Genomic DNA, 12,868 nt, shown 5'->3' on the forward strand with positions numbered 1-12,868 from the left:
ATTTTATTTGAGATGAGTTCTAAGTCTAAAATGCGCCCCAAATTTCAAAGTCTTAAACCAAAAATATGTAAAATATCTCCATAATTTTTAAAATTAAAAATTACATGTTGAAATAATAATATTTGGGTATGACCTAGTAAGTAAATTATTGGGTCAAAAATGTGTGTCATTAACATTAGTTTTACCTATTTCTTGTTACTCTGAAAAACATGGATATTAGAAAATATAAAATTAGTATGTGGCTAACTTTATATTTCTATTGGACAGCACTTTATTTAGACAAAAGTTTTTGAAGAAGCAGCTCTCTTTGAAAAAAGCTGATTGCTTTCCACTCCCCAGACTTCCTAGTGTCCATTCAAAAAGAGTTTAGCTTTCTCCCTACAAAGCGGCATAAAATCCTTTGCTTAGAATCAGTACATAGTATGTTTCAATGGCTTGGGGTATTTTCTAAACACAAATAGTTATCCATCCCATCACAGTCAAATGTCCTATTCTTTCATTCCACATCTACCTAAAGCAGCCTTCAGAGACCATATTTTTGATAAGAGGCTTCACATCTAGGTCTCCTCTGTTTGTGTTTCTACTCCCTGAGCCTAGGAAACTACAGACCTCCCTGGTCTTGGGTTTTCATAAACACTTGGCACTCGAGAAGTTCTGGAATAGTTGATAGGTCAGCAGCCGGGGCGGCAAAGACCGCCCCCCTCCTCCTATCGTCATGTGACATGTGGGTGAGGCATTAAGAGATTGGGATCTTGAATGAGACTGGCACATTTGAAAGTAAGCTCTGCCCAGTACCAGTTGACCTAGGGCAAGTTACCCCTCCTGTGTGCTTAAGTTTCCTCATCTGAAAATGGGGATGAAAATAGTACCCACCACATAGGTTTTAAACATTAAATGACGTAACACATATATAGTGCCAAGAGTAGTGCTGTGCTTATAATAAGAACTCAACACATGTAGTTATTGTGGAATGTGTAAGGATGGTTGGTGGCAGTCAGCAGAAGTCCAAAGTAACCTCTCCTTGTTTTGTTCCCTGAACTTGCTAGCTCCATGGCTATGATTAACCTGTATTACACCTACAATTACACAGTTGCAGATCTCACAATAAATCAATAACCAGTCTGTGTTGGCCACTTCCTGCACAGGTGGCTATATTAATTCAAAAATGAATATGCAAAATTAACAAGCCTCATATTCTAAATTTTAGGGATCAAACAATATGATAAAATTTCATATTTTGAAAGGCTAGGTTCATATTAGAAACATCTTACTAAATCTAGAATATTCTTTCACATCTTCTTGGCTCTATACTCATGTCAATCCAGCATCTTATCCTCTTCAACAGCAAACCCCTCCAGTATTCTCACAAAGGCCTCTGCAAATAGATGCTCGAATTCTGAGACTCATGAGACTAGGTCAACAAAGAACATTGAAAAATTCCACCAAGTGCATAATAAAGCCCAGACAGCCTCTAAGACTGCAGTCAGAAATGTTAGAGTGAATCAGTATGGGCTTTTTTGACATACAGCAATAAAAAAACAAACAAACAAACAAACTTCCCTACTTACTATGATCATTTTTCTCTGCACTCGCCATGCCAAAAGGAAAACATAATTAGGAGTATGAGTAATTACTGGGTGACCAGATGGCACGGATGAAGGATACCACCTAAGGAGGAGGTGCAAATGGAAACGGCATGTGTCTAACCAGCATGTCTGGGGAATGTCAATGCCTTCAGATTACGTCATCATGTGAATCTGGCCACCCGCACGCACAATTTAAAGACAGTAAATAGTAAGAGACTTCCCACTGCCCCTTCAGAAAGCAGAGCTGGACAGGGCCCTCTGCATGGCCCAGCCAATGCCCACCCAGCCACGGCGGCAGCACCAATACCTGTAACAGACACTGTCTGTGCAGGGGTTGTGGACCCTGACAATGACGAAAACATGCTGAAAGTGAGATCGGATGTTTTTCGGGCTGAATGGCTGTGCTCCAGGCTCTTGGAAAACAATTGTTACAATATCATTTCCAATGTGCCGCTTCCGTAGGAGCTGAAAGAAAAAATAAGCAAACAACACAAATGACAATGCCCTTCTTTCCTACCTTCAATTCCCTTGTGCAATTGTGTTTAAAACATTCGTTATTAATTAGTACATATTAGGGTAGGTAATCTATACAATTATTGTCAGTATTTTAGCCTGTGCTATCATTCCCTCCAAGGAAAGATATGGAAGTGAATATTCTGAAATTTGCATAACATATATAGCCCATTCAGATAGATCCATCCAATATCTGGCATATTATACCAAGACCCAGCATCTCCAAATCCTCAGTTTCCATAACAACAGTTTTGTTCCATTTTCATATAAGAAAGGAACCTGCCATAGGAAAGATTTTTTAGTGATGGGAATGGCTGAAGTAATTACAACACAATTTATGTTCTGGTTTAATTAGCTTCATTTAAAGAAATGCGGCTAAGGTGTTTTCTGATCTGCTTTTTGTGTCACAGGCTGGGAATATAGAAATTAATAATATTCTGGAATCTTCTAACAATTTAAAAGAAGGTAAAATTTTAAGTTGAAATAGCTTCTTTAATTACAGTGAAAGCTGCTTAAGACCACCTTCTATTTCATATTAAATGGTGCTGTGGAAAGGTGGCCTTCAAATTCAGGCACCCCGAATCATCTTAGGTGAGTATCTTTTCAAGATGGGTTTATTAGTTTAATTCAAGAGTGTGAAGAAAAATTAAACAAAGTTTGTATTTTTTATATTTATTATATGGAGGCTTTTACAAGGAGGAAAATAACATGACATTTATATAAACTATCCATCATTCAACATAAGACCTCATTTATAAACTTCAAAAAAATTCTACAGTGATTTTAACTTACATAAACTAGTAAAATCAGTGATCTAGTATTGGCTGCCAGCTGGGAGAAACAATTGAGAACTGAGAGCTAGAATGTTCAGGAAATGTACTTTTAACCTTAGGAATTTTAAAGCATCCCAAATTATCTTCTAATGAGGCCATTTACTTCATTTCTAAACATATCAGATGTTATAGAAATAAAGGCTGGCCCCATATCGACTGCTGAACAGAATACACCCATTATTAAAGATTATTAATCTACTCAGGATCATGGACATACCAAAAACGCATACAATTTGTTTGTATATCATGTCATTCTTCATAGATGATGTCATTGTCTTTTTAGTGCAATGCCATTCTTTCTTCAACATATGTCTTGATATGTAATATTAATGTCTTAATAAAGGCCCCAAATAAAAATCAATCCATCCATCTACCTTATATTATATATAATGAAAGATAGTATTTATAAATCCCTGCAAAAAGATTTTAAAAGATACAGTCTTTCTGTTTTTTCCAAGCATAAAGTAACCTAAATAGAAAAATAAATTCTTTAGCTAGAAAACTAAAAGTTCTTAATATGTAGCAGCACCAATTACTCTTTCATTCTGATTTAGGACCATAATACTTTTGTCTTGATTGTACTCCAAAATTAAATAATTTGGAGAGCCACCCATTTAAATGTCAACTCACTCTGCTCAGCAGTTCAACTCAGTTAGAAGTAAAAAATTGATTTTTGTTACTAAATACTTTACCAACTACCCTGTCACCTTTCTCTGCTGAGCAATCAGGCAGAATGAGCCTTTATCTCCCCTTTAAAGATCATTTGTTAAATGTTTGTACTGACTGGCCAGAATAAGAAGTTTAGTATATTTTTCTTAGCATGATGTTTTCCTCTCAGAGAAATCTAGAACTCGGAATTTGCATAAAACAAATAGTCCACAAGCTCCAGATCAGGAAATTTATCTTAAAATAGGTTTATTTCAAAGTTATAGTTGATTCATTGCTTTGCTTCCTATTTTTGATTACTTTGGTAATCACAAGAGGCAAAATTTTATTACCTAGATTTGTGATTTAATCAAACCTAAAGTGATGAAGTATTAGATTAGATTCGTGTTTGGTTAAATTCTATGAAAGAGGATGTGATTCATTCCGCAGCTGGCCTATGTTGTTAGCACAACAATTGACAATAACAAAATCTATATCCATTTTAAGGTCAGAAGTAATGGTAGACTGCTTGTGTTTACAGTAGCTATTGAAAGGAGAGTTTGTTAGCTCTCTGGTTCTTTTAAATTTCAGTTTGGTTTCATTTTGAAATATTTTTTAAAAACAACCACCACATACTCTCTAAAACAATACTGCCAGTTTCCATTTTACTCTGTAACAATCTGTCATTTCTTGGTTTCTGCATTGTATTTTCTAAGTTTTAGTAGTAGGCATTGTGCTTTTAGGTCTTTTAAAAAGAAACTCTGTATATGATATACATAAATGCAATTGCTATTTATGCTCCTTGCTATCTCCTGACAAATATGCTAAAAAAACATTTTTCTGAGATCCTATTGATACTTATTTTGATTTTTTCCCATGTTTGTACACCAAACCGCCTTTGCAATATGAAATGAAATATTGGTACTTTCCTGCTTCGTACATTAGCCTTTCGAGATGAAACTTCACCCACTCCTACATGTTCTTTGCAACCCTGCAGAGTCATCTAATCACCATGATTTCAACTTGTTCTCTTCAGATTTCATGAAAACCTCAATCCCCGTGGGTGAAAAGCAAACGATTAATTCACAAAGCCATCCAGCTGGCTGTTAACCTAGAATTTATGTCTCTTCATTTGTTTTCAGCTCATTTGCTATTCTTACTTCCACAAAGTACAAAGCTTCCTGCTGCTGTGACAGGTGCAACATTAAATTCTGGTTTAAGATTTTACAAACTTGCCACTTAGGCTTCTTGGGGAAATGAAACGAGGGTGAAGAAACACGGATAACACACGGTTCTCTTACCTGTTGCTTGTTGTTAGGTGTGTACGGCAGCATGGTAGAAACATGGAACATGATTTCATAGTCCTTGTATGTGGTGTACAGAGAATGGGTTCCAGTGGAGTCAGCTATGGCAAAAAAAAGATATATATATATACACACAAGTATATAAAAAATGATGAGATGACTATAACAATAGGAAAAATAGTTCATTTAAGAGAAATATCTAAAAGAAAAAAAGATAGTTTAAGATGAAAAGATCCTAGACAAGACCTAGAAGAGGTGTTCTTATCCATTTTTTGTACCGATCCCCTTTGGCAGTGTAGTGAAGCTAATGGACCGCTTCTCAAAGTAATATTTGTAAATGCATAAAATAAAATTTCAACAGAAATCAATTGTATTGAAAAATGCAGTTATCAAAATAATTTTAAAATATATTAGCATAGGATTTATGTAACAAGTTTTAGCAGTTGGTCTAATAACTACTATAAATCTGTAGTAGTGATATATGCCTAAGCAATATTTTGAGACACCTCCAATAATAAAAAACATGATACGAAAAGACCGGTGCTTTCTATTGGCAACAAAATCAGAGGAAGAGCTTATATGAACTAGTCTGGTTTGCTGCCTGCATCTATAATTGAAGGAAATACTAAATTTCAATTAGGGGTCAGTGAAAATAAATGTAAAATTATTTCCAATCCAAGTTCACAGACCACTGAATTCTGTCCACAGGCATCAAGTTAAAAACATCTTTTCTAATACTTCTAATTCAAGCAAGAGAACTGTTTTGTACTTAATAGAAATTTAACAAGACTGTAACACTGAATAACAAAGATATTATAGCAATGTCCAACAATATTTTAAGACTGAGTGTGTTCTGTTCTCACCTTCCTTAAGGAAAAAAACAACCTCTACCTCCTTAATCATTAACAAATCAATGTGCCCATATATACCAGAAAGCCAGAGCATTATTAACTGCCCAATTGAAAAGGAGTATCTTCAGACTCGAAGGACCTGGCATTCCGGGCTGCAAAATGAACAGAAGTGCACTCATTCTGAGTCAACTCAAACCTCCATGAACCACACTACTGAGGCCCAGAACACTTTTACTGCATTTTAGAGAATGATGCTGTAAGACCAAGCCTCTGGCATATACCAAAAGGCAGCAGTTTTCAAAATTTAGTATGCAGAGTCACTTGGGGCACTAGTTAAAAAAAAAGGCAGATTCCCATGTCCAGAAACCTGGGAACACTGCTCAGTGGGAGTGGGGCTGGGCAGAGGAATCTATTTTAATAAACATCCCCAGGGTGATGGTAATGCAGTCACTCCACTGCCCTCAGGCGCTGCTTCAAGAATAGACCACAAGGGTGGCTTGAGGTCTATTACAGACAGACATATAAAGAGACTCTAGAACCCTGAATTTCAACCTCGAGCTTCTTGGAGGATCTTAATTTTGAAGCAGACATAAAATGCAAATGGTTTTAAAAACAAGCTGAAAGAAGAATAAATCAAAGACTACTTTTCAAAAATTATAAAAATATGTACCAACATATAACTCCCCAAGAAAAATATCTTCTAAATGTAAACGATTGCCACCACAAAAAAATACAAGTTACTATAATAAATAATTGAACTATTTAAGACAGGTCTTGAGTCTGAAGAACTTATCTATTGCTTGCCCTTGCTATAAATACCTCTAGGATGGATGAGTACATTTTAAAGCTTTTAAGTGAACATGTCAGCTTTGACATGTACTTACATGTGTTTCAAGTCCATTTTAAGCAAAATTAATGAACTAGAAAAAAAGGCTGTCATCCAAGTATTCATTTATTACATTTTGCTCTATATGTCTGTCTAATTCTAAAAGAATTACTACCAGAGAGGAAAACTGAAGACAACCCTGAAGATAATTTGTTTTTCTACTTCTAGTCCTTTCTCTTTCTTCTGCATGCCTCATTTTATATAATATATGCTGTTTGACCAGCCTTTTTCTGGGGATCTTAAAAGACTTCAGTTTAGTCGATAATTTAAAACAACCTGGAAACAGTTCCAAAAGTTTTAAAGATGAAACTAGGACACAAACAATGAAATTTGCCTTCTAAGAAGAAAGGAATTCTCAAATCTTGAAATTACTATGTGCATAATAGAATTGCTAAACATTTGTAGAGAGAATGGAAAATGAAGGTTCACTAAAGAATAAGGCATCCAATATTGCTGTTATATTTTTAATGACCTTGAAACCCTGAAACCATGAAAAATTTAACAGAAAGATAATCAGGAAAATGACAATTAGGAAAAACGACAAAAAATCCTTTTTTATTCTGGTTGGAGAGAATATACATTGAGTAATTTCTAAAGAGAAAATATGCCTGGAGAAGAGGAATTTTCAAAAAGATAATGATCCTTCATATTTGTATGGAGCTTTAAAAGTTAAAAAGTATATTCAGGCACCTTATGGGTCATCTTGATAATCACGTGATGTACCTTTAAATCATCCTGCCAAAGCAGCATATATCCACTAATAAGGGCAGCACTCCACACTAAGCCACATAAAGTAAAATTTCTAATATTCCAACGAGATGATAAGAAGGCAATGAATAATTGAAGAATGATAAGAACGTTCTTCTCAGCTGCTTTGAAAATAGATAAGTGATAATATCCCATATCAAGCATTTCTATTGGAAGATGGTATGAACAGGTTAATAAGTTTGTAGAGCAGTTTCAGATATAATGTTATATTCATCCTTGACTTCTTTTCAGGCTCAACTCTTTCCTTTAGGCAATCTAAAACTTGGATGAAAAAAGTGTACGTGCATGAATCTGAATCAAGAAAAGCTAGTCAGACTTCTATATAACCATCTTTTGGTCATTAATAGATATACTTGAGTTAGAAAAGCTAGATGAAGTAAAAGAAGCCTATGCAATTGATTCTTGGAAAGTTTCTAGTTTAAAATATTTATGAACACAAGGAGAAAAGTAATCTCATTAACTAAATGCACGTAGACTAATGAGGTCAATAGAATGAAGAAAGCTTAAGCTCAGTTTATTAATGTCCTCTCCACCATAAAACACGTCAAATGCAAGATGAAATCAGAGACAGGTTATGGGTCTGATTCTTATCCATAGTTTGAAATATTAAAATAGCCAACTGGCTGCTGGAGTCAGCCGATTAAGACCTCCAGATCTCCCATCTACGCACTCCTGCCTCAGGGCCTCGGGGTACAGAAGTCAGTGCTTAGAACACAGTCAGGGAAAAGTATTGACATCTGGAACACTGGCATGAACTTGTAGGGCTCTTTTACTTACTCACTAATGAAGTATTTGGGTCGGTCAAGAATTCCACTTGTTACAGCATCTACCGTATTTACTAATATTTTTTCAGTGTACCTTTAAGCCATGGTCAGGAGATGAGTTACTTTACTTCAATGAAGATGGGATCAAGAAGAGTCTGTAGTACTACCCTTTGCCATGACAGGCAAATTCATAGTGTCAGTTCAAGGAATGTGTGAGTGTACACGTACGTGAATGTACCTAGGATTCCAGACTTCTCAAATCGCTAACATATTGAGAAGAAAAGACAAGAAAAGGTGTGGGGCTGGTGCTTAGGAATCAGCCATTTACTAGTTTCTACCTACTTCTCACTTTGTAAGATACCTGCAAGTACCCTGATTCTCAACTTGGAAGTAAGAAGGTATGAATCTGAATGCCAGGAGCATCATTTGCTACTTACCACAAGCAAGTCACTCCATTTCTCTGCCCTGCTACAATCTCACTGTTCTGAGGATTATGTGAAATAAAGTACATGAAAGCGCTAGCTTGTAGAAGATGCTCAAAAAATGTGTTGATTAGAATTTAGAATTTTGTACAGTTGAGGTAAAAAGTGTATTTTCCTTAAATAGGGACTTTTATATATTTTAATTTCTTTGCCAAGTGTACCTCAGGAAATGTCAAAGAAAAAAACCATACACTATAACACAGTTCAAAGTTAAGGAGGTGAAAAAAGAATCCTTTTCTTCATTATCAGTCTCTAGAACTCCAAATAGCCCTTTGCATGTGCAAAGCATCTAAACAATGCTGGTTTTATCCCTTTCACTATTCATAGTTTAAATATTCCAGATAAAGAATCATTTATTTTCTTTATGGAAAGTCTTACATGTGTTCTAAGACTCTGAATCTCAATGGTTTTTACAACGAACGCTGCTGAATAATGAGAGAAGCAACAAGCATCCACTAATACTGCAGCAAATTAATGAAGGCTTTGAAGGAATGCTTTATAAGGGCTACTAAGTCTTCTACATGTTGACTTGACAAACAAGCCTCAGTAAGGAAATAATTTCCCAAATGATAATCCATATGCACAGCTTAAAATGAGGGTGGTCTCCAGCTTTTAAATAACAGATGGCTTGTTGAGAAGTTTATTTTTGTATTTACTGTAGTGTGAGAAGATTGTAAATATATAGAGGTAATGTCATCTAAACAAGGAAACAGGAACAAAAAAACCACTACCGCAAATTTCTTCATCATAGAATTGTTACAACCTCTGACACTACTGTAGCTTATTTGCTAGAAATTCTTATTTCTGAAATGAGAAAATGAACTTGGTACAGAAAGTTGGGGTGGGCGGGGGGGGCGGGAAGAAATGGTTCAATAGCTCCATCAATCCTTCCTTCCCTGAGCCTCTCCCTCCTTTACCAAAGTACTAAAATCTGAATATAATTATAATACATGACAAGCAGAAATTTCGTGCAAAGGCTTGGGTACTTTTAGCCCAAGAGCTGAGAAAGGGAAAGACAGAGCCACAAGACAGATCTCTGGGCTTCATTGTACTTAATTCTACATTTATGCTTTCTCTGAATATTTCATTAATTATACCACTAGGATCTGCTCATTTTCCCTGATGCTTACTAGCTGTCTAACCTTGGACAGTTGGTTAATCGAAAGAAGCCAATTCTGTAAAATGGGGATAACTGGTATCTAGCAAGATTTGTGGGAATTACACGAGATGGCATATATAAAAAGTATCTGGGACCTCTACTTCTGGCTATATAACAGGACTTGGTACAGGATCTGCCCCCGCCTTGTAAATAACTAGAAACGTTGACAATATGTCTGAAACAACTGTTGTGACATTTTACAATAGGCAGCACTGGATAGTGATCCCAGAGAAAATAGAATCAAAGGTGATCCTTGTGGTTCCACCTGGCTTTCCTCTTGGAGGTACTTTAGTAACAATGGCACAGAGCAGGGCTTCAAAGAGGGAAGCCAAAATAGGCTGGAGGTCAGGAAGCCTGTGGTAGCTAATATTTGGTGAGCAGAGTACCAAAGAAGAGGACTACCCAGAGGTTCAAGATCTGCACAGGGGTCCCCCTAACACGCAGGCAGAATATTAAAGTGCATACACATAGAATGAAATTCCAAAGCCAGGCAAAGAAAAACTATTAGTGAACGAACCACTATCAGAGAATTGCAAGCCAAACAATTCCCACAATTCACACAGGGATGAAGACATTTGAATTCTGAGCAGCCACAGCAGAGATACCTCATTGAAAATGCAGATTTTCAAATATAAGAAAAGTCATGCCTTGACAGGAGGGCTACCTTAGTCAGAGAGTAAAGGCTACTCTAGGTATGCTTCAAAAAAGCTTAAAAATAAGATTCATAAAGATCAGACTGTTCTATAATTAACTGCCTTCCAAAACAAAACCCAATACTCTTTAAAGAATCCATACAATCAACAGTGAAACATTCACAATGTCCAGTATCTAATCAAAAACAATCAGACATGTGAAGCAGAAAAATGTTAACTCAAAAGCTGGGGAAAATCCCAAATGAGAAGGATGATGGAATTAGCACACGAAGACTTTAAAACAGCTATTATAAATATGTTCAACAATTTAAACGACAACGTGAACCTAATGAGGAGGAAACAAAAAATATAAGAGAATCAAATGCAACTTCTGGCTCTGAAAATTACAATATCTGAAATGAAAATTTCATTGGATTGGATTAGCAGACTAAGACACTGTGAAAGAAAAGAAAAACAGTGAACTTGAATACATATTTATAGGAATTATTCAAACAAAGCACAGAGGAAAAAAAGGTTAAAAAATTAAATCAACAGAGTCTCATTAACCACTGGTAAACTAGTAAGTGATCTAATATATGTGTAATTGGAGATTCAGAAAGGGGGAGCATAAAAAAATAAAGAAATAAAGATTAGCAAATGATATTTTAATTTGATGAGAACTACAAATTCACAGATCCAAATGACATGCACACTGCCACATGTAGAAGGCATAATCCTTTAGAAAAGCTTGTTCTCTCCTTAAGGATTATATTGAAAGAGTTTCTTGACACAAAATAAAGTTAGATAAAGTGAGGTGAGATTATCTCACAGCTCACATAGCAAAGTCTCATCTCTGGGTATGCCATGGCCAGTAAGAGGCTACTGGGGTGTGCGGGGGCTGGTTGTTCCCGATTTCTATGGTCTGTTATTGTTTAATATCTGTTTAAATGCTGAGACTAATGGTCTCTTCTAGTTTTTGACCATATTAACTTGGAGTAAAAGAGATAACTATGCATACTGCCTTCTTCAGGGTTTTAGAACAAAAACACTTTGCTACTTTTCATTTACTTTAAGACACTTGACACTGGACATGGTTCCATAGTTTAGCGCTTAGCACGTCTGTTTTACACGCAGAAGGTCTTGGGTTCGTACCCCAGTGGAGCCGCGGTCCATGGTCTATGGCCATGCCACCCTGAACAAGCCTGATGTCTGATCTCGGAAGCTAAGCAGGGTCAGGCCTGGTTAGTACTTGGATGGGAGACCACCTAGGAAGACCAAGTGCTGTAGGCATAAATAATAATAAACAAACAAACAAACAAATAAACAAAAACCTGACACTGAAAAAGCAGAAAACTATGAATTCTTCTGTTTACGAACTATGCCTCGAAAGGTTAGAGCCTTAAAGGACAGTAGTTTAGTTAAAAGGAACCCTTCCTTGCTGAAAGTATTATATAACTATAAAACTATGCAGTTAGAAGCAGTTTGCTAATCCAGGCTCATCCCCCTCTCGTCTTCACAGTTACTGGATATTGGAACGAAACATGCAGAATGCTTAGTTTGCTTATTCCACTGCCTACTTGATGTTGCATTGCTTAAATATGGGACTTGGCTATATATTTCTCACATTCCCCTTTATCATCAAGAGGTGGCTGGGAATATGGAAAAACACAAATAATATATAATCTCTTCTACTCCCAATCTGGCCATTCATTTATAGCAGTTGTCCCCAGCCCCTGGGCTATGGACCCGTACTGGTCCATGGCCTGTTAGGAACTGGGTTGCACAGCAGGAGGCGAGCGGCAGGCAAGGGAGCAAAAAAGCTTCATCTGTATTTGCAGCCATTCCCCAGCGCTAGCATCACTGCCTTAACTCCACCTCAGGGCATCAGGCATTAGATTCTCATAGGAGCACCGGTTCCCAGTGCCGAAAAGGTTGAGGACCACTGATTTACAGAATCAGGGTGCTAATTACATTCTCTTCCCAGACCCTTTCAATAGCTCTCTGTGGTAATGATAATTTATATAACACAACAAACAAATTGAGACAACATGAATGACTGGTACAGGGTAACTGTCAGAATATCTGGATAAAAAGAGATTAACAGCATACTGAGATTTAACATTTTATGCAGTTGCAAGTAGAGTATGGAACATTAAAATAATGTTTAAGAGTCTAGGCTATTTATGGGGTTTAATAGTCTCTTTCGCACGTTGTTTCCAAGTTGGCAACAGCAAAACCATGGCAACAGGAAATTCTTCCCTGCAGTAGTTTATGAATGCTTTTGTTTTCATGACTCAACTCCTTATTTAATTTCCGGTACAGAAAACCAGAGAGATTACTATAGACTGCAATACAGATGTGCTAATCTACAGACCTCAAAGAAAAACAGGTCACAGGTGTCTATAGATGGATTCTGAGATAAAATTTAAAATTGCCTCCATGTGA

General features: G+C 36.4%; 1 protein-coding gene and 1 pseudogene across 15 annotated transcripts in view; one reads left to right on the forward strand and one right to left on the reverse strand.

The window, feature by feature from the left end:
* SIPA1L1 (signal induced proliferation associated 1 like 1) overlaps positions 1-12,868 on the reverse strand; it is a 348,029-nt gene that overhangs the window by 81,618 nt on the left and 253,543 nt on the right. For all 15 annotated transcript variants that reach the window (XM_023537071.1, XM_023537059.1, XM_023537062.1 and 12 more), the window contains 2 exons: positions 4,879-4,982; positions 1,894-2,051 (listed from right to left, as the gene is read on the reverse strand). In XM_023537071.1, coding sequence (XP_023392839.1) covers positions 1,894-2,051; positions 4,879-4,982 — 262 coding nt within the window. The remainder of the gene's footprint in view (positions 1-1,893; positions 2,052-4,878; positions 4,983-12,868) is intronic.
* On the forward strand, positions 11,598-11,713 carry LOC111746147 (annotated as a pseudogene).

This window comes from Pteropus vampyrus, unplaced genomic scaffold (genome assembly GCF_000151845.1).
Source record: "Pteropus vampyrus isolate Shadow unplaced genomic scaffold, Pvam_2.0 Scaffold177, whole genome shotgun sequence".
NCBI classification, from domain to species: Eukaryota; Metazoa; Chordata; class Mammalia; order Chiroptera; family Pteropodidae; genus Pteropus; species Pteropus vampyrus.